The sequence below is a fragment of the Ricinus communis genome, chromosome 7, assembly GCF_019578655.1.
Source record: "Ricinus communis isolate WT05 ecotype wild-type chromosome 7, ASM1957865v1, whole genome shotgun sequence".
NCBI lineage: Eukaryota > Viridiplantae > Streptophyta > Magnoliopsida > Malpighiales > Euphorbiaceae > Ricinus > Ricinus communis.
The window spans coordinates 12,107,825-12,130,718 of NC_063262.1; the positions used below are offsets into that span (position 1 = coordinate 12,107,825).

General features: G+C 32.5%; 1 protein-coding gene across 2 annotated transcripts; it reads left to right on the plus strand.

Annotated features, from left to right (window-relative positions):
- Positions 1-17,819: 17,819 nt before the first annotated feature.
- LOC8263076 (transcription factor MYB54) lies at positions 17,820-21,950 on the plus strand. Of its 2 annotated transcripts, XR_007216577.1 has the most exons (3): positions 17,820-18,160; positions 18,315-19,341; positions 21,641-21,950. XR_007216577.1 is itself a non-coding variant. In XM_002526591.3 (2 exons), the coding sequence occupies exons 1-2, from the start codon at positions 18,004-18,006 to the stop codon at positions 19,139-19,141; spliced, it is 984 nt and encodes a 327-aa protein (XP_002526637.1). In that variant the 5' UTR covers positions 17,820-18,003; the 3' UTR covers positions 19,142-19,599. The 2 variants fall into 2 exon arrangements, 1 of the variants encoding a protein (XP_002526637.1); XM_002526591.3 differs by lacking the exon at positions 21,641-21,950 and having other exon boundaries at positions 18,315-19,599.
- Positions 21,951-22,894: the final 944 nt, after the last annotated feature.

Below are 22,894 nucleotides of genomic sequence, written 5' to 3' on the forward strand. Positions count from 1 at the left end.
ATATTCAATAATCTAGGCCAACCTTCTGGAAGGATGAAAACAAGGTACATGATAGACAAAGACTATAAAGACGCTCATAGTTACATCTTACTTAATTGTGCTGAATGTCAACCCTATATACAGTAAGTTGAACTGTTCACCTAAAATAAATTACTATTCATCATTTTCATTTATTGTTTTCTAATTGTAGTTACAATCGTGAAAGGTTATATGTCGAAAAATTAAAAGTGAGGCAACCAAACATGTCTAGTCAACAAGTGGATGCTAAACTTGAGAATGAGTTTGTAGATTGGTTCAAAAATTAATATAAGTTGTTTTTACATAGTACTTCATAATACAACTAAGCTTCTAATCCTCATCTATCCCCTAAATTGTAGGCAAATGATAATGAAACGAACTAGCTAATAAAGGATCTGCCGAGGGGTCCCTTTCAGGTCAATATTTACATATCCGGGGTATTTTGTTAATGGGCTTAGATTCCACACACTTGGGCACGGGTTCAAGTAGATCAATAATGAATAATAGAGTGTGCCTATAAGGTTCAAGTTACAGTGTAGATGAGAGCGATTATTATGGCCGACTGTTTGAAGTCGTACAGTTGGAGTACCCGGGGTTGCTAATAAAGAAGACTGTACTATTCAAGTGCGAGTGGTTTGACCCGACACAAATTTGGGTACAAATGTGCATACTGAGTACAAGCTTTTGATGTAAACCATAAGCACAAGTTTAATCGGTACGAACCATTTATACTTTTAGTATAGACAAATCATGTATATTATTGCATATATCCGAGCTTGCGGTTGCGACTAGTTGGCCGTTTACAAAATAAAAGCGAGATCTGATGCAGATGTTTTAGATACTGCATTTAAAAATCCACCAGCTCTAACACCACCATTTTAGGAGGATCAGTTGAATGTATATGTGCCGGTACAGTTAGACGAAGACCCAACATCTTTGAATGATATGGATGGTGGGTTAATAGAACTAAGAGATGAAATTGGCAGTAGTGACGATGACTTGGAACTTGATTTGGAAATAGACAATCAGAATGATGAGTCAGATAATAGTGATACTTAGGCATATAAGTTGTTTTTCTATAATTAACTCGGATGTATTATGATTTTTATTTATATTATGCTATTTTTACATTGACTACTTTATATATTATTTAAGCTTCTTATTAATGTTGTTTCAAATAAACCAATGATGTTTGCAATATTGGAAAAATTGAAATAATTTAAATGGCAGACAGACATCCTCGTAAGGACTATTGCGGACGGCCTACTTCACCATCCTCACATGTTTGGTGCTGGCTTCATTCCACTACTTGCGCCTACTCCAACCAGTGCGTCTGCGATTGCTACCCCGTATTCTTTAACTCAGGACAACGGTGACTCCTCTTCAATTGCCTCCGATTAGAGACTTTTCTGTTTATACTTTATTAATTTTTGTACAATATTTTGACTTTGAACTTTTTGTATATAATTATTTTTGTTTTCCAATTTCACTTTCTTATTTCTATTTCAATTTTTGAAATATGGTAATTAATTTAAAAATTTTAAAATACTAATAAATTTAAATAAATTAATTCATGTGTTTAGCGACAGATTAGCTACGGATATAAATCAATATTTTTACAATATGAAAACAATAACGACGGATTAGCAAAGACCCATAATATAAAAGATATGACAAAGTTTATCAATGGATTAGCGGTGGGTACTAAAAATAGATTTGCACATTAGCAACGACCATTTACCAACAGCGTACTGGCGGGTTTTTCCCAATGAGTTAACGACGGCACAATCCATTGGTAAAACAATGCAACGACGCCTTTCTACTTACGCCTGACTTCGGCTACAGCGACGACATTTTCCATCGCCACATATACCGACGAGCATTGTAGGCATCGTTAGAGATGTAATGATGCCTTCTTTTATGACCGCCGTCACCCGTCGATAAGGCGTTGATAAAAATTTTTAGCAATGGTTTTAGCACATATACTGATGGATTTCTCCATCGCTAAATACTATTTGTTTATAGTGGAAGACCTGTAATTTTCAATCTTGTACTCCACTAACAGGTCTACTGTTTCACTCATGAACTGCATGCAATTATCAATTACAACGTGATGCGGGACTCTATATCTGCAGATCGGATTTCTCTTTATAAACCTAGCCATTTGTCTTACCCCCATAGTAGTGAATGACTCAACTTCAACCCACTTGGAGAAATAGTTGATCGCTACTATAGTATATCTTTGACCATTAGAAAGAGGTTTTATTTCTTTAATGATTTCAATTCCCCAAGTTGTAAAAGGCCATAGAGATGTCAAGTTATGCAACTCATTTGGAGGTACATGACTCAGGTCGCTGTAAATTTAGCATTCACGACATTTCCTTAATAGAGCTATACAATTATTTTTCCATTGTTAACCAGTAATAACCTTGATGCATAATATTTTTAGTTAACACTATGCCATTCATATAAGGCTTGCACACTCCTTTATGCATCTCTTCCATCACTCCTTGTGCTTCAAATTTAGTAACACATCAAAGCTGGACACCTGAAGCCATTCTTCTATACAACACTCCTTCATGGCTAAGGTAATTTTTAGCATGTATCTACAACTCGTATCTTTCCTTTGTAGTTGATTCTTCTGGATACACCATGTCTTCTATAAAACTTTTCAAATTATAGAACGATGGCTTCTCTTCTGCTCCCATCTGAACTTGCATTACCTGGTTTCCTTAAAACAAGGTGCAACCGACTTCGTGATTACCAATGGCTTCATTGGAAGTTGCGAGAGTTGTCCCATATTGACGATAAGGTAGCTAGCGCATCCTCCATCTGATTCTGATCTCGCTGCAAGTGTATGAACGAACACTTAAAAAAATTATAAACCAAAGTCCTGAGGTAATTGACATATAGTTTTAATATTTCCTCTTTCATATCCCATTCCTTAATGGCTTATTGGATAATTAGCATGGAATCCCCACAGACCATCAGCTACCATAACCATTTTTATACTCTATAATATTATTAGTCACTTTGAAATCCAATCTCATAGCCATGGGTAGCATTTCTACTTCGGGCGTAGTCAGAACTACTCCTAACCCTGCACCTCTTGTGTTTACAGCTCCATCAAAGTACATCTTCCACTCTTGAATTTCAATTACCTCCAAATTCTCATCAGGAAACTCTAGATCCTAAGGGTCATCTCCTTCAATCGTGTTCTGAGCTAAAAACTCTGCTACTACTCTTGACTACCTTCTTGGTGATGTACTCAATGTCAAATTCCGTTAGGAGTACTAACTATCTAGCCATATTTTATGTAAGAGCCGGAGCTTCGAACAGGTATTTTAGTGGGTCTATTTTCGAAATTGCTTGCACCCTATAAGATTGGAAATAATATCTCAACTTCCTTGTAGCCCATATCATGGCTAGACACATCTTTTCTATGAGGTTATACTTCGACTCATAAGGTAGCAACTTCTTATTGAGATAATAAATTGCATGCTCCACATCATACGCCCACACAACGCCACTATCGCTCCTATGGCTTCCTCTTCCAAGGCCAAGTACATAATCAACGGTTTTCCATCCTTTGTTGCCTTTAGTACTGGTGGCTTCATTAGATACTCTTTGATCTTGTCAAAGGCTTTCTAATAGTGTTCATTCCATACAAGGTCTGATATTTCCTCAAGAGTTTGAATATAACATCATAAACTATTGTGAGCTTGACAATGAACTTGCTAATATATTGTAGATGTCCTAGAAACCCTATAATTTCTTTCTTTGTCTTTGGTGTTGGCATCTCTTGAATAGCCTTTACCTTGTCCAGATCAATCTCCATTCCCTGTTGACTCACTATATACTCCAGCAGCTTTCCTGACGTTACTCCGAATACACTTTCCTTCAAATTAAGCCTTAAGTTATATCTTTTCCACTCATCCTAAGAACTTATCAAGAACTCAGAAATGCCCTTCCCTTGTCTTAGACTTTACCATGTCATCTACATATACCTCTACCTCCTTGTGCATCATGTCGTGAAATAAGGTGGTGGCTGCTCTTTGATAAGTTGCCCCCATATTCTTTTATCCAAAAGACATAACTTTGTAGCATTATGTCCCCCATTTCAGTGATGAATGATATCTTCAGCTTGTCTACTATTACCATCATGATATGGTTGTACCCGGAGAAACCATCGGTGAAAGAGTACATAGTACTTAAAGCTGCACAGTCAACTATGATGTCTATGTAAGGAAGAGGAAAGTCATCCTTAGGGCATGCCTTGTTTAGATATTGGTAATCTAGACATATTCTTACTTTACCATCCTTCTTTGGAAGCAGGACAATGTTTGCCAACCATTTGGGATAGTCGACTACGTCGAGGAAATTAACTTTTACTTAACAACTTCTTTCCGAATCTTCTCTACCCATTATGGCCTTAGCCTTCTCATTTTCTATTTGATCAGCTTGATGTGCGAATAGGTTGGGATGTCGTAGGACCAAGCAAATACCTCTTTTCTTTTATCTATTATTTTATCTAATTCTCTCCTTTCCTTAGGAGTTATATCATGAGCTATCGCAATGTTCCTTAGATTTTCATTTGTGCCTAAAGTAAATGAATCAATTTGTATGGAATTGATGTCAAACATGCACATGTCATGATTATCAAAATGTTCACTATAGTTAGGAAAAGCATCGCACAAGTAAGCAAAATTATCATTGATATTATTGATCTTTGAAATGAAAAAACATCATCCCCACAAAGGTTGGACATATGTTATTAAATACATCAATGATTTGCTCCTCTATCAGGGCAGCTAGCTATTGTTGATTCAGCTTCTCAAGCAGAGCGGTGAATTCTTCCGGCTTCACGTCCTCAATCTTGGTGGTGATATTCTCATGGACTTCCTTGATGTTCAACTCGACCATCATGTCGATGATCAGACTCTCGAATATCTCAAATCCCGGCACTGCAATTCTAGCTATTGTAACAAGTTCAAGCTCCCCAGGGTAAGTCTTGTACTCTTGGACAAATACTTCTTTTAAAGTTTTACTTTTTAGTTTGCCCTCATCTTCATCCTCATGGTAACCCAGCCCGTATTGAGTCTTTTGACCTTTAAAGTCTGGTAGCTCTGCAATACCCTGCTGGTTCTTTCCTAGCCCTATTCCAGGCATGAAATCCATCTTCTTGAACATGCTGGCTACTTTAATATCCATGTAGTCCTTGTAGAGAACAGCTACTTAGAATCTAGTAAGGGCTTCCAGCTCTTTTACAACTTCTTGAATAGCCAAAACAACCTTACCACCTTCAGCATTAATGGCCACTATTTTGCCTTCATAAGGGGACCTTCTGATGCACAGTGGAAGGAACTCATCCTAAGGTATGGAACCATGGTCTTCCTAATAACAGTGTAAAAGTTACTAGGATGTCCAAAATAGTGAATTCCGCCTAGGATTCAATAGGACCCGTCTTCACCAATGTTAAGAACGTTCCATCCACGTCTCTCTTTATCTCGTCATAGGCTCTTATCACCATTTTTTATGGTTTCATGTATTTCGCAGTCAGAAGTTTAGGGAGTATACGAGAAGGACACACATTGATGGCTGACCCATCATCTACCATTACACATGGGTCCTTTTTCCCTTGACTTCTACTGCTATATAGAGAGCCTTGTTATGGCTTCTTCCCTCAAGTGGGAAGTCTTCATTCGAGAACATGATAATCCTGGTAGTCATATCAATTACCATTTTGATTATTTCCTTAGAGGTAGTAGCTATTGTGCTAATGCTTATACTAGATAAGGCCTAGATTAAAGCCTTTTTGTGATCCAATGAGTGCATCATTAGCTCCTAAATATTGGTTATCTTCTTTTCTTTCTTCAGTTGTTTCAATAACCCATTATCACCTTCAGAAGCTTTCTCGACTTGCTTCAATTCCTAAACCCCCGCGTCTTTACCCATAGACTCGGCTTCTTTGTCAGAGTTACTGTCTACCTAGATATCCTTTGCCTCGGCATCTTGGACCTCACACTTATCTTTAAAACTATACTAGATGTGTATAGCCATGACCAATTTCTATTTCCTCTTCTTTCCAAACCTTCAAAAGATAAGGCTTAGAGGCTGCTTCATCATCTGACCCCTAGCCACTTAGCACAATGTTCTCAATTCGGATGTCAGTTGAAGGAAGCTTCAAATAGTGGACCTTAAAATCAAATTTTTCTCAGGGCTGTCTCAATAAATCTTCACATTCATACCGAGAAAGTTGTTTAACTTGCCATTCTCCACAGTTAATCAATTATTGAATCTCGTGCTTGAGATGGTTGCACTGGTCCATCATATGCCCGAAAGCCTGGTGATACTCACAATACTAACCATCATGAGATTTATGATTATTTTTAGGCGATTGGGGCTTGTGTATCCCACTCCATTTTAGGTGACGTAACACCATGGACTTTGGTGCCCTCAGCTCAGTGAAAGTTTTTTGTGGGCTATTTGGCTTGGTTTCTGGTTTTGGCTCAAGTCAGGGTATGCCCTCGAAAGAATTTATAACCTCCTCCTCACTGAAGTTTGGGGTGATTATAGACACTTGGTTTGGTGTTGATGTGTTATTGTAATTCGGCAGAAGCTTTCTTTCGGCACTGCGCTGGTCTAGGTCAATCAGTTTTTTGGCATCAATGAAGTCTTGGATTTTATGTTTCAATCAGATGTAGTTGTCTGTGTGGTGGCTGAGTGTTTGGTGAAACCTACAGTAGGTGTTGGGTTTATAGCCAGGTGCATTTAGGTGAAGTGGGTTTGTTAGGGCAGTTGGTTAGAGCATGCCATTCTGCACTAACCTCTCAAAAATCTTTGAGAGGTTGCCTGAAATTAGAGAACTTTCTCGGTTGCTCGACAACATTCATATCAAGAGTTCTACTCCCTCAAGCCTGATAATTCAGCCTTCCACCAGTTCGCACAGTCTTTCTTTTTTCATTCTTGATTATCTCAACCTGAAGCCTATCATACAAGCCCATGAAATTCTTCGGGTTTATCATCTGAAGCCTTTCGTCCCAACTAAGAAGAACATTTTGTGCCACTATACGGACTTGGTCCTTTTCAGAAGGCTTGCTCTTTATCGACCCAGCCTTGTTTCTCCACCTAGTTAAGAAATTAGAGAACTCATTCGGCTTCTGTTGACTCAAGATCTCTGATTTAGACTTTCAATTGAGTATTATAGTCATATTGGTTAACAAATAAATTACATAGATCACATCATTCAGCTTTGGAGGATTTTTCCAAACCAAGATACCAGTTTAAAGTAGGTCCTTCTAGTGACAATATAAATAGTTTGACAATTTGGGTCCTACTCAGCTGTGTAGTTCCCATGATGGTGACATACTGCTATATATGAACCTTCGGATCACCATTGTTAAACTTGTTCATCTCAGACATCCTAAACTATGCAAGCAACTTGTCATCACCAGTCAACACTAATTCCTCGAAATAACAAGTCGGGTCCAACCCTTTGATTTCCAGCATCCTCGAATCTTATCAAGCCTAGCATTTAAGCCACTTACAGCTTCATTAGTAGCAAGAGTTGCTCTCCTTTCGGCTTGGTCCAACATATACTCGTCAAATTCCTAGAAGTTCTAGGGCACTCCCTTTATAGCAAGGTCTTCAGCATTGGCATAAGTAGTAGTGGCGACAGCGGTTACAATAGCAGTTTCAGTTTTGATTACAACTGGATCAATAGCAACAGGGGGGTTAGCTGGTGCAATCAAAGCAGCAGGTGGGGCTTGGTTCACAGCCATCCTAGCCAAAAGCTGTTGGAGTTTCTCTAGGTTCACACCCCTCAGATCGTAGATAACAACATTCTTTAAGATCTCAACATCTTACTCATTAGCTTTTTCGTTGACCATTTCAGATGTAGCTTTAGTCTCACTTATGAAAGCATGATGTCCTGGCTTTTCAAGGAGTCTGACATAGTACAGATTCTCAATGAGATTGGTATCCTCTCCAACCTTCCACTATCTTATCTCCTATAACCCAAAAGAGTGTCTACATGGTTAAAAATAAATGGGTTACTATGATGCATATAATGGATGAGATGCATGATGCACATGCTATGCACAAGGACAGAAAAGAAAAGTGTTAGCATATACGTTAATATGCAAAGTATCCTTCCAATCTTATTACTCCCACACACGATTCATGGTGAGTCTTTCTTTCCTAGGATTTTGGGTCTGAGTATTAGCAAGGAATAGTAGGCCCGATGTACATACCATAAACTCTCAAAGCAGATAAAACAAACAACTTAATATTTTTCAGTATAACCATAAAGCTTGCATATTTTGGGCCCGGGGCCTTATTCCATATGTTCTTGGGCCATAGCTTTACAATATATTGACTTAGGTACTCATAAGGAGAAACATTTCAAATAGCTTAGGGTTTCTAAAGTAGATTACTACTGTCATTACCGTGAGCTGAGTCTTGGATAAAGATAAAAAGCTCCTACAAATAAAAAGTTTTCTTCCTTGGCTTGTCTCCCCACTTAAGGGTCCATGCGACGAAGAAAATTCACTCATTACTTATGAGTGATGGTTAGCCAGTATTGTAATTTTTAGGGTTTGAATGGAATTAAAGAACCACTAACCGATACCATCGGGGTTATAGGGACCAATGTGCACAGTATGTGAAACCGTAGTGATGCAAGAACCACTTGTTAAATAATAAAATTAAGGACAACCATACACTAGAATCAACTTTTCTTATCCCCAATGGAGTCACCACTGTGGATGGCGGTTTCGAGTGCACACCCAAGTGTCTTTAGCAACTACGGTATTACAAGGTTTTTCAACCTAATCAGGAACACGCTAACTAGTCATAGAGACTAGCATAGAGATCGGAGTCACCAACCGGGTAATTCATATACTTTTATTAATGAGTGACGTTTCTCGATTCTATAAGAAAGCTTATGTCACAAATCCAAAGATGGATCTAAAAGTCAACTTTCTTATTTGTGTATATTTATCTTTAATTTTATTATTTAATGGGCTATTTTCTATAAATGCAATAATTATAACAATTATATATATTACATATTAAGCACTATAGCATGTGAGGCCCATTTAAATCTAGCCCATTTTATTAAAGCATAACCCATACTTAAAGTTATTAACCTAACTTACTAATTAAATATATGTAAGGCTTACCTAGTCTAGCCCGATTATAAATTTTGCTTTAATTTCCAGCCTTTAAGTCTAATAAACTACTTTTTATAAAAATGTCCAATTTAGTGATCCTAAATTTAATATGGCCCAATTTAACCTAATTAAAGCATGGCAAAGCCCATTAAGTCTATATGGATTTTAAATTAAAGCACAATATGACATCTTATTACTTAATAAATTACAATTTCCATACCAAGTCTAGTTTTAGGGCTTAAGTCTATCTGTTCAGTTTTAATTAGGCAATCATACAACATATATTTGACATCTATCATAGATAAAAGCAACAATAAAAGGGTAGAAAATAAATCTAGCTACTACAACCTACTTACAACTAAAAAATTGAAAGAAAAATCCTAAAATTAAGTTACAGTACATGAAATTACCAAAAATAAATCAAAAACTTAATGCACAACCGATCAGCTTAACGCACAACCGAACCGGTTCTGGAAGGCTTCAGGTGGCTTTCGACAGTTTTCTTTAATTTCTTGCGCCCAAAGCTGATTTTCACATGCACAAAGGTAAAAGTTTAGTTAGAATATGTAAAATCAACGACATAATGGAAATATAATTAATTATATCCACTATTAGCTAATCAAATTCGAAACCCTAATCAAATCAGGTTCAAAATCCTAAATATTCTTATTATCAAATTCAAAATTCAATAAAATCTATATGTCAGTAGAAAGGAATTCTAGTCTAATCATGTGAATTATGTGGAACAGACATTAAAAAGAATTCCTAATATGTTTCTATAATAAAAAAATATATATGAAGTAATTGGAAAAAAGATGTAGATGATGTGGATATAAGAAAACCCTCAAGTTGTCATCGTTGGTTGTCGTTCTACGAGTCTTAGGAGATGAGGAAGGTGTTGAATCAAAGAGTTGTTAGAAATCTAGTTCTACTTTTTGGATTTTAGAAAAGTTTATGTTTTCTTTCAATGGGTTTCCTAATTTGGGAGCTCTTTCTTAATGGCTTGCTAAGGCTTAACTCTCTGTATATATTGATGTAGCTAGAAATTTTTTTGAAAATTCTTGCTCTAGTAATTAATCAGTGTCGTTACCCCTAAACCTAAGCCATATTCCATTTATAGGAGTAGGGTTAGGAAATCCTAGGAAATATTGATAATTATTCACTTATTAAAAAATAGACTATAATTATCCCTTCACTTTATCATATTAATATCAAATAAAAAGGGACTAAATCTTTTACTTTCAAACAATTATCATAAAAGCTATTTTAAAAATTCTAATAATTATACTAAATACTTTCTAAAAGCTTATTTTTATCAATTTTTGGTGTTTTAGGTCGAAAATATACATAAAATGACGTCGAATTCAAATAACAGCCAATCAGCACTGTGGAGAGCCAATCGGCTCTATGCAGCAAAAGTTCTAAGAATTTTAACACTTTAGTTCCTTAACTTATGAAAACTACTATTTTACCTCTCAAACTTTATGTTTTCTGTCAATTGAGTCTAAATTGATTCTAGAAAAGTAATTTTAAGTTCAATTATTCTCATTCTTCTCTCAGATTCGCCCATTCTCAATCTCCAAGATTCAAGAAAGGCAGTAACTTTCATCATTGGATTTTTCGTAATTCTCTTAATATTTAGATCCGAAAAATGGGTGCTGACACTCGTGTTTTGTCTCTCCTTTTCTATCTCTCCTTCTCTCTCGCTTATTTTTGTCTCTCTCTCTTCCGCCGGCAGTAGCAGATGATGTAGGCAAGTAAATTTTATTTTCTTATTTTTTTCTTAAAATAAAATTTTTTTTATAGGAGACTTGTGGTTTTGTGGTTCCGCATATCTTTCTCATACATCTGTAGTTTTGGAATCCTTTGCAATTATGTAGTTTATGTTTTTTTTTTTTTCATATTAATTTCAAATTATTTAGTAGAAAAATAAATTAGAAATTTAAAAACATTAAATTTATTTTTGTCTGTATAAACATTAATTTTAGTATGGATAAAGTTCATGTTATGATATTTTTCTATTTAGAAATTTTTTTATTAAATCTTCAATGGACTATGTAAGAATTCTCATTGCTTTATTTAGTTATAACTTTAAGAACTCAATCCCAACATCAAAAATTCTTTTTCTTTTTATCCAACAACATCAAAATTCAAAATTTGAATTTAGAGCAATTAGTAGATTATAAAAGGGTCCTAAACTCTCCAATTAAGAGATGTGACCTGTTAGGAAATTTTTTTGGGCAAAGAATTAATGTGTTAAGCCATTATTTATTTAGCTAAAATTAAAATGATATAATTTGTATAGAATTTTATGACTAATGGTATAATTTTTCATGAAAAGTACTGTGTAGATACCATAACAAATATTTCTAATTCAATAAGGGGCCAAATTAAAAATAGTGAAATATGAAAAATTATGAATAAAAGTTATAACTTTACAAAGGATTATGATAAGGAGTCATAATTTTATAAAGAGTTATAATCAAGAGTCATAACCTTACAAGGGATTATGATCAAGAGTCACGACTTTATAAAGGGTTACGGTTCCCAATTGTAGAAAATCTATAAATTCTCATTCATCCCTATCAGAAAAGGCACTTAAGAAAATCTAAGAAAATTCTATAACTGGAAGAACACAACCCATCAAATTTATCTCTCAATAATTTAGTCAGGATCATTATCCACTAATCAAGAATTATTATGGATTCTAAAGGTACACTTTTGCTATGTATTCTTTCTCTCTTAAATTATTATAGGATAAATAAATAATTAATTAAATTCTCTTTTTAGTGTCTTTTAATAAAACTGTTCTCATATGTGTTATTTTAAAGGATTAGAAACATGATTAAGAGGATTAATTTATCCATCAAGTTGTATCACTAATGATTCTTGAGAAATTAAGATAGTTTTAAATTGTCCATATAGTTTATGCTTTAAATTTGAATTATTCTTTTGGAAGTTGAAAACATGTTGGACAATTGATGATTAAGAAAATAAAGAAAAAAAAGGAATTGGCAGTGACCATTATGCAAAATGGCCAGTAGGCATTGCATGGCTAATTTGAATGTGAATTTGTTTTTTACGTGTTTTATTATTAGCATTATTATTATTAGTTTATTTATTTATTGCATTAAAGATTAAAGTTAAAAAAATCTCTCTTTTTCTTTCACATGTGAGAGAAAGCGTAATGTTTAAACTAAATTAAATTAAATTTTGAATTTAATTTTATTCCGTCAATATACAAATAATGGTTAACAGTTTTTATATATAATATAAGTTGTTTAATATTTTAAATTAGTCAATTGAAATAAGAAGTCACCAAAGTGATCTATCTTTGTGTAGATTACTCATAAGAAATGTTAAATGTGTAAAGTGTGTATATCCGTGCGATTATTAATCGGCCCAAAAGAAGATTAATACTTGGTCGGTTTACATACATACTTGTGGTAAACATGTGACAATTACAAGGTTGTACAAGTGAATAATAAATCAATCTAAAGATGGGTTTATTACTTGTCATATATTTTTGTCAGTTTTTTTTTATCGTTACAACAGGAGTACCACTAGGAATTAATATTACTGTCCAAAGACTTGATATTAATGTTGCACTAGATATCTTGAGATGGGTTATGCCATTATTTGAATTTGTTGATGATTGAATTTTGGTTATGATTTGAATATATTTATATGGATTATTATGTTCTCTTAATAGCTTATCTCGCTACTATATCTGCTAACATTAATTCAGTTCTAATCCTTAATGGTACAACCTTTAAGGATTAGAAAGAGAACATCCTAATTGTTCTCGGCTACATAGTTCTTGACCTTGCACTGAGCAACTTGCTTCTTTACGGACTCAAGTTCCTCTGATGAGAGAAAATATTATGAGAAATAGGACTGCTCAAATCGTATGAGTCTAATGATCATGAAGCGCGGCATTCCAAAGACTTTTAGGGGTGCGGTATCCGAAGGGATAACCAGTACCGAAGATTTCCTTGCTGAGATTGAGAAACGCTTTGCTAAAAGCGCCAAGTCAGAAACAAGCATGCTTCTTCAAAGCTTAGTTTCCATGAAGTATAAAGGCAAAGGAAATGTAAGGGAGTACATTATGGAAATGTCTAATACTGCTTCCAAGCTTAAGGTCTTAAAACACGAGATATCGGAGGACTTACTCGTGCATTTAGTTTTGATTTATCTTCTTGTATAATTTAATCAATTTAAGATTAGTTACAATTGTTAGAAGGAGAAATGGTCTCTTAATGAGCTCATTTTGAATTGTGTGCAAGAAGAAGAAATGCTAAAGCAGGAAAGGATAGAAAGTGCTCACTTGGCAAGCACCTCTAAAGACAAGGGCAAAAAAGAGGGAAAATGAGGTTACTAAGAATGATGCTGCTAAGAGTCCAATACAAAAGAAAAAAAATAAGAGCAATATTTGCTTCCTCTGTAGTAATTTTTATTACTTTGTTAATGGATATTCATCATTAATGAAAATCAAACCTACTAATTCATTCAAATGACACATATATAATATAAATATAACATAAATCGTCCTTACATAGTTGGTAAATAAAAAAAATTAAGCCAATAGTTATACTACAAATATTTATATTGTGTAAATATATCTTTTCAACAAAATTAAGTTAATAAATAATGAACATTTAATATTTAAATAATAAACATTCAACATATGTTTAATGAACATAAATTAATGAAAATAAATTATTTTTTTCAAAAAAAAAATTCATGAACATCTAATACGCGTGTAAGACTTAAAACACTAAATTCTTATACAAATAGAAACGACATAGACGTTGATCTATAAAGCTACATAGAAAAGAGTTTATATTATAATTTGCAGAGTTCTTAGAGGTGGGCTCGACTAGGTAGCCTCGAAGGGCCAGCCCACCAGCTGAAGTCAGGGAAGAGTTAAAATTGTTTCTTTAATTCTGTAGTAATAATCATAATACTAGCCGAGGAATTATCTGAAAAATAAATAATTGTTTGCTCCAAATCCATAAGAGCCTAATTACCAATTTCTAACCCATGGTTGGAATCCTAATTTATAACTTTAATCCTTGGTCATAGGCCAGGAATTAACAGCTTTAAATATCTATAAAGAAGGTGAAGTGTGGAACAAAAAGTGGTTGGAGAGATTATTTGAATATTTACACCTTGGAAAAGTGTTTTATGTGGGAAAATAGAGAGTTTATGCAATTGCAAATCAAATTACAGATTCAGACTCCCTTAGCATTTATTTACATTATTACATATAAGTTTTTATTTTTCAACAAATATTTATTTTTTTATAAGCATTTATTTTTCCACAATTTATTCATTGAATTTCAAAATTTACTACTCCTAATATTACATTTATACAAATCATATATTTTACATTTAATCTTTTCAAAGTACTTAACTTTCAAATCCTTTAATTTTCAAATTTACAGCTTTTAATTTGTTACAATAATCAGTGTTATGAAATATTGTATCTCTCACAGCTAAAAAATTTATGATCAGTTTAATGAATTAATTTAATAAAAATGTATCAGTTTAGTTAAATATTTATACAGTAATTTACATCCTTTTAATATTAATATATATTTTTCAAAATTAATGTATGAGACAGTCAAATTAGCAACCATTATATTTATTTCAGGAACTTTTCACCCATATGAACACATGTAGAAGGCTGGAGGAGACAGTAAGAATAGTAATAAATATCTATAAAATAAAAATTGATAAATAAATGAAGTCATATTAGATTATTTTTAGGAATTTATATATTTAACATCTTTCTTTTTACCAATACTTTTCCTTCTTGTTATTTGATATTTAAAGAAGAAACAATGTATGAAACACATTTAATCATTTATATCAACTTACCATTACTTTCTCTTATTAATTTATAGATACTACGAATGATGAAGAATTTTGTGACTATATATTTAATTATCAATACACTTCATCTTAATAAATTCTCTAATTTAGTTGATTAGCCCACGTTCTATTTTATTTGTAAAATAAAAAATTTTATTTAATTGAAATTATTCTATTAATTTTGAAAAAAAAAACTGCACCGTCCATATTGACCAATAATTTATGACAGTATTAGATAAGAAAATAGAGATCAATAAATGAAACCAGAATCAATGCACCATGTGACAAATGAAGAGGATGACTATTTTGGTAAAAGAAGAAAAAAGAAAACCAGAATGAAAAAGTAAATTGAAAACTTCTCGAACCCTTATGATATATCTCACACAATAATTGAATAAATAACATATAATAAGAGTTTAGAATTTAATCATTTAATTATTTTAATATTTTAACTTATAATTTAATTTAATAAAGCTTAAATTCTATTTTATAATTTATTAAATATTTTTAATTTTTAATATAACTAATAGTTCAACTATATTATTTGATAATATTAGAACACATAATGAATATGTAAAATGAAACTGTATAGAAAAAAGTATTTAAATATCATAAAAAATATAAACTGAAGTGTTTATTAAATTACATTAAAAATTTAAATGTCGAAACGATCAAATGATTAAAAATTTATATGTGATTTATCAATGACAGTATTCAAGAAAAATTTAAAAGAATTTAGTTTGGAGAGAAGGTTTTGATTTAGTGGGCAGTGTGGGAGTAAAATTTCAGTCAGTTAAGAAATCATTTTGTGAATAATAACTTGGGTGTGGATCTTCTTGCACCAACAATACATGTTGAAGGAAAAAGAAAAAGAAAAGGAAAAGAGAAAAAGCTATACATGTTGACCTTCCATCTACATGGATGTAAGCATATGAAGACATGCTACCTCACTTTCTTTCCTTCCTTTTACCCATTACACACATCTATCATAATCACTTGCTAATAGCTATATTCGATTGGATTACTTGTCGAAGTAATATTAGAAAACAAAATTTTGAGTAAGCAGAATTATATTTTAATGGTATAAAAGAAAGAACTAATTAGCACAAATAAAACAAAATGAATAAACTTGATTGGTCTTTCTCAAGTGATTGGCTAAAATCCTTATATTTACTCTTTCAATTCATTGGTGTTCTTTCTGTTGTTCGTTTCCTTTAGTCATTCTATAGTAAACAGTACTGTATATTATTTATTCCACCAAACATTTACACCTATCCTTATATGGCAAAAATAAGATAAACTCTGACAAAATAATATAATGCCACGTCAAGTGAAATTTTTAAATGGTAAAATAAGTTGGAAGATAGAAACTAAAAAAGAAAATCTTCTAATATTTAAGTGGTAATATTCATTAAAATGTGTAATATTCAAAAGAAATATGAGTAAAAAGGATCCGTTTATAGAAATCATGAATTTTGCTGAGGCAATTATGTATCCATATTATTGATCACTACATAATTGAAAAAAAATCCAGTCAATAAGGTGATGGCAACTTGATTTCCATTCTGGTACATAAAAAGGAGCCACTTAAAAAACAAAAATGAATTTAGTGGTTCATAAGAGATAATACATATAAAATTTAGACCTTTGTCTGCAATTTTCTTCTTCTTGTGCATGGAAAATTAACTAAAAATAATTTCTGGATTGAAACCTGGCTTGAATTTCTTTTAACTTATATACTAGAGGGACTTCTTATGAATATGGAAATTTTTTATTTTTTATATTTTTTATTTATATATTAAACTAATGATGAACAATATATAACGTTTTTTCTATTTACTTTTTTTATTTATAGATGATTCTTGACTTTTTTATTATATAATTTTCTTATTATATGAATATTCTTAATTCTTTGTTGTTTTATATTTAAAAGTCTATATATGTATATTTTTATACATTATTTTTTTCTTGGTCTATAGTAATTTTATAATTGCTAACATGATCAATTATATTAATTATATTTAATTTATATTTTTTATAATGATAGAGACAATAATATAGTAGAAAATCTAAAATAGTCATATATATATATATATATATACTTATTTTTATATTTAATATTTTTTTAACGTTTCATTTTCTAATTTTTTAAAAAATTTCATATTTTCATATCGTATCGCATTTTTTTGTTTCCGTTTACGTGCAATCTAATATCCAATACATGTAAAAATTAGCCAACAAATATATTATATTTAAATATACAAGGAAATTGCAAAGCACTGTTGGAGTAAATGTGATTAAAGTATTTAATGGAAGTTGTTATAACCTCTGAAGTCTCCATATGGCTACAAAACAAATATGCTTATCTCAAAACAAATATGGACAGCAGGTCATTTCACCAACTCCCTCTTACAAAGAATAAATGATTTTCCTCAAATATCTCTCTAATAAACTGCATGCAACAAAATACTTCCAATTTTGCTATATTATAATCAATGAAACTTAAATAAAATCCTTGTAAAATATGCTCACCAGATAGAATACAAGTCATTGATATGCCTTAAAATGGATATCTGCTTTTAATTGTGAGATAGGACATAGAAAATAAGTTATCAAATAGGAGATTTGCATGGGGCCACTTTTTGGTAACACACAACAAGGTCTCAAAATCAGTGTCTTCTACACACACACACACACACACACACACACTATATATATATATATATGTACACATACATACTTTATGTATCCTTGTAAAGATGTAAGAAAAGTGACTTCTTATCTGTAACCCTAAAACCAACCCACTTCCCTAATTCTTCTCTATCCGTTCTCATTTTCTGTTCTTGCTTTCTCGTGCTTGTTTAACTTTAGTTTCACTAATTCTTGCCTTATATATTTTTGCGAGTTGGGTTTGTGTTAGATTTTTTAAAATTAGATGGAAAATGGTAGAGGGAGTAGCAGTAGTGATAGTGGGAAGAGTTGCCATAGAGGGCACTGGAGGCCAGCTGAAGATGAGAAACTCCGGCAACTTGTCGATCAATACGGTCCCCAGAACTGGAATTTCATTGCTGAGCATCTTCAAGGAAGATCAGGTAACATGAGATACTTCTTACAGGAAACATCATCTGTCTTCTCTCTCTCTCTCTCTCTCTCTCTCTCTCTTTCTCTCTCTCTCTCTCTCTTCCTTTCTTTGTTGCTCATGTTCTAAGAAATGGGTATTTGTTTTTCTATTTTCTTTATTTGTAGGGAAAAGTTGCAGATTGAGATGGTACAACCAACTTGATCCCAACATCAACAAAAAGCCCTTTACTGAGGAAGAGGAAGAAAGGCTTCTCAAAGCTCATCAGATTCAAGGAAATAGATGGGCTTCAATAGCTAGACTTTTCCCTGGTAGAACCGACAACGCTGTCAAGAATCATTACCATGTTGTTATGGCAAGAAGGAAGCGAGAACGCTTGTCTTTGATCTATGGTAAGAGAAGCCTACAGGTTCTTCCTACTGAACCCAACAAAAATAGTACTACTGCTTCTGCTGGTAACGATTTTGAAAGATGCTATAGGCCTCAACTTCTTGATTATCATCTCTATGGTCAATCTAAATTAGGGTTTCAAAGCAATGCAATCGTAATGAAAGGTAACTTATCCATGTCATCAAGTTCTTCACCTTCTTGGACTTTCAATAGTGCTTCAACCATCACCAACGAGTCGTTAAGTATTGACTTATTTGATGGAAAAAGAAAGGATTATATCAATTCATCAAGTTCTTCTTCCTACATTAAAGAGGGATTATCACATGGCTTTAATGAATCCCTCCGCTGCAACTACCATAGACCCAGTTCTTCCATCTATGGTGGATACCACAATATATTTGGACCTCAGATCTCTAACTCTGATAAGAAAGAGCTATTGACTGATGGATATAGAAGCAAAATCAGAACCCAGTTAGAGGGAATCAATGATGACTCAACTACATTGAGGAATCTGCCAATGACTTCTCAACAAGAGCAAGGAGATGGAGCAATCAAGCAAAAAGATGTTTCCTTTATAGATTTTCTCGGTGTGGGAATCTCTTAATTACATAGAACCCTAATCTTGTTGAGCTTCTTCATGCATATAAAGCAGTTGATGATGATTAATTATGCAAGGAGAAGAGGCATCTAAATTTTGTTTCACCCAACATTATTTAGAACATTGGTTATGGCCTTCTCAGATTTCTTCCTTAGTGCAGTCTCCATAGAGAAGAGGTGATGTATGAATAGATGATCTAGAGAAAGGTGAATTTAAGTTATTTCGACTTTTTCAATTAAATTAGTTGTTTTTCTTTTCCTTTTCTTTTGGTTGCTTTGAGAGGTATTCTGATAGCCTTATGATAGCAATATGCAAGAGATTCCAAAATGTTGAAGTTTTTGGTCCTTTGTATCAGTTAGTTGGTATGTTCCAATCTACTTATAGTACTTGAGATAATTAGTAGTGGTCTCTTTCTGTGTTTTAAAGACAAATAGTAGTATTGCTATACATTTTGGTTAAGCTGAGATTGCTGGCTACAGCTAATATGCAATGCTCTACAATACTTGATTACTTACAACTTTAATTTTGTTATATCAGTCAGATTTTGGTAAGAAAGTTTCATCTTTCAAGGTTGATTATGTTAAATGATTTGATGGATTGTCAAAACAAGGAATTATCAGGTGTAGAAAGGATCGAATCTTATATTATATGCTAGTATATCTTATGGGCATTTGCTTATGTTTGTCTTGTTATTATGTTTTCAAGTGATACCAATTACTGAAGTGATGATGCTTGTTCATATCAGTTAAAGATAAGAAAGAAGCTGAGCTGATATTTGGTGCATATACATCCTTCAAACCCAATTGCCAGGCTATATAGCATCTTTATTTTTCATCTGAGCTTAAAATTGGAGGTTCTTTTGAAAAACCTTTATGTTGTTCAAATTTCATCTTTACATTGCTCATTGTTTTCATGTACTTGTTTTATTGTACTTAATTTGATGGATGAGTAACATATACTTTAAATATTCTACGATAATGAGAAAGTGACCTATAATTTAAGTTTTATAAATATTCTATATTTATCATTTGTCCAAATGTAAGATGTAATATATCAGAAACAGCCAATAAAAATAGTGAACAACAACAGTAAAAGCTGAGGGTATTTATTTTTACGTTTTACAATGATAAAAAGTTGGACCATCTGAAATTATCTTCAAGCTTGAAAAATATAAGCCCAAGAGGTAGTTTGATTGAAATTCAGTAGTAGTTTGATTAATTAATCAAGGAGTAACATCTCATATCATTAATCAAAGTTTTATTTTAGAGCGAAACTGTGTAAAAGCATGTGTTTTTATTTTTCACAATTTATCTTCAAACATTTAGAGCTTTCAGTTGCACTGATTTTATTGTGTGCATTAATTTGTATGTGTCTGACTGCGGTTTAAGCCTTTAATAGAAATGATTTATATGATGAAAAGAACCCCATGGTTGCCAATAGGAAACCTTGAAGTCTAAAATGCTTAAACTTCTGACATCTTTATTGTTGCTTCATTCTGTTAAGTAACAATTGAAATAATGAAGTGTCAAAATGGCATCAATTGGGTTCTATATTGTGCATCAATTGGTTCTATATTCATATGACAATATTCTAGTTTTTTATTAACAAGAAGTAGAACTTCATTAAATAAAATAAATGTAGAAAAAAAATTCGAGATAAAGGGTCATAGTTCAAATATAGAATAGCCTTATAATATAAATTGAAGACCTATATTAAAAAAAAATAATAATAAAAATAAACTCTCCATAAACTCGAGAGTGAAAAATAAAACCAAAAATACTACCAAGACAATGAATCACTTGAATGTTGGCTAAATTATCTTGACGGTTCCTGAACTTACCCCCTTTAACACCAAAGTCCCTAAACTTTAATTAATATCAATAAACGGTATGAACTTCTATTTGTGTAATAGTAATCCTCCAACTGTCAATTCTTGTTAACCAACTTGATAGAAAGCTGATGTAGCGTCCTAGCTGGTAAATTATTATTTTTAACTTAATAACAACTCCACGTCTTAAATGAGACATGTCAGAAACACATATCCCATCCTCTCTCTCTCATCAACTCTGTTCTCTATGAAAGTGAAAAAAAGAGAGAAGAAAATGGCGAAGGGCACAAGGAAGCTTTGAGAACACCATTTGCATTCTCTTTTATCCTTTCTCTCTCTTTCACTCTTTCTCTTTTTTCCCTCCATATCATTATTCTCGTTTGAGAAAACCATTGCGTTTATCTTTTATCTTTGGGTTTAACCCAAAATCGATTTAACCCTTTAATTTATGGAACCCTAATTTTTGAATATGCTATCATGGATGCTCAATTGGTTGCACTTGACTGCTTTTACCATGTTGAAGCAGCTTTGAAAACCTCTTAGATCGATGCAAATCTAGGTAGGAGGTTCTTTGGATGTCAGAATTTTATGGTAGAGTTATTGTTATTTGATTTTGACGAAAATATAATTTTTAATGGTTTGAATATAATTAGTTTCAAATGGTTAAATTTTTGCAGAATCAACCATGCCATATTTTCTTGTTGGTATGCAACCAAGGGCAAAGACAGTGATAAAAGGACTACTGCAAAAAATTGATAATCTGAAGAAGGCAGAAAGAAAGAGAGTAGAAAACATAGAGAGAGAGATAAAAGATGCACGAAAGAAATAAAGAAGAAGCTTGATGTGATTTGGTGTTTTAATTAGTGTAATTTGGTTCATACTAAGGCTGTAAATTATTTGTAGTAATATTAGAGTAGGATAGCGTTGCTTAGGGGTGTCGAGCTTTTTGGCATGGAAGAAGGTTGACGTAGCAATAGTAAGATGTCCAATTTAATTTCATCTATTGTCCCTAGACTTTATAGGCCATATCACAACTGTACCTGTATTTTGTAATTGATATGAATAGCATCCCCAAACTATATGTTTTATATCTATACTATTCCTTGTGTTTTAGAAGTTTTTTGTAAGTCTGTCTAACTTGAATTAAAGAATAAATTTATTAACTAGAAATATTTTTAAAATTATTGCTATAAAATAGGCAATCCATAAACAATATTAAATAAGATATTATTAATTGACCTCTTAAAAAAGATACAAAATGAGCAATTTTACTGCCTAGTTTCACAATTGACAGTTGGCACTTAGAGACTTATTTCAACTTTGAAACATAAAAAAACAAAATAATAGTTCAAGTATCCCAAAACATTATATCAATTTGTCTCATAATCCATAAACTAAAAATGATAAATACAAAAAAGATGGCTTTAAATCAGTTCTTAGATTTTTTTTATTGCTGCATATATCTTGATGGCACCTCTCTTCGTTTTGGATTTCCATGCATTTACTTTGTCTTTGAGTTGTCTACTTTGCCTTTGAGCTTCAGATTGACCTCCAGAAGTGTGTGGTTCAAAAGCTTCAGAAATTGAACTCCTTTGACTATCACTAATGGGTAAATCAGTAGGTTGTGTAAATATGTTCCTTGCATCATCATCAATATTTCCACCCTGAGACACATAAAGAAATATAATAAGTACCATTAAAAAAATATGATTCACTATTACTCCTACAAACATAATTATTCCTTCATTTAGTAATGAGACTAGACTTGGTGCATTAGTTATTAGTGAGCTTTGTGAGGTATTTGCAGATGGTGTGTTGCTTGTAGATGCCTACAACAAAGGAACATAAAAAAATTAGACCGCCTTTACAACAATAGTAAATAAACAAATTAAACCATTTTATTAACTTACATGTTGTGATAGTGACCCCAA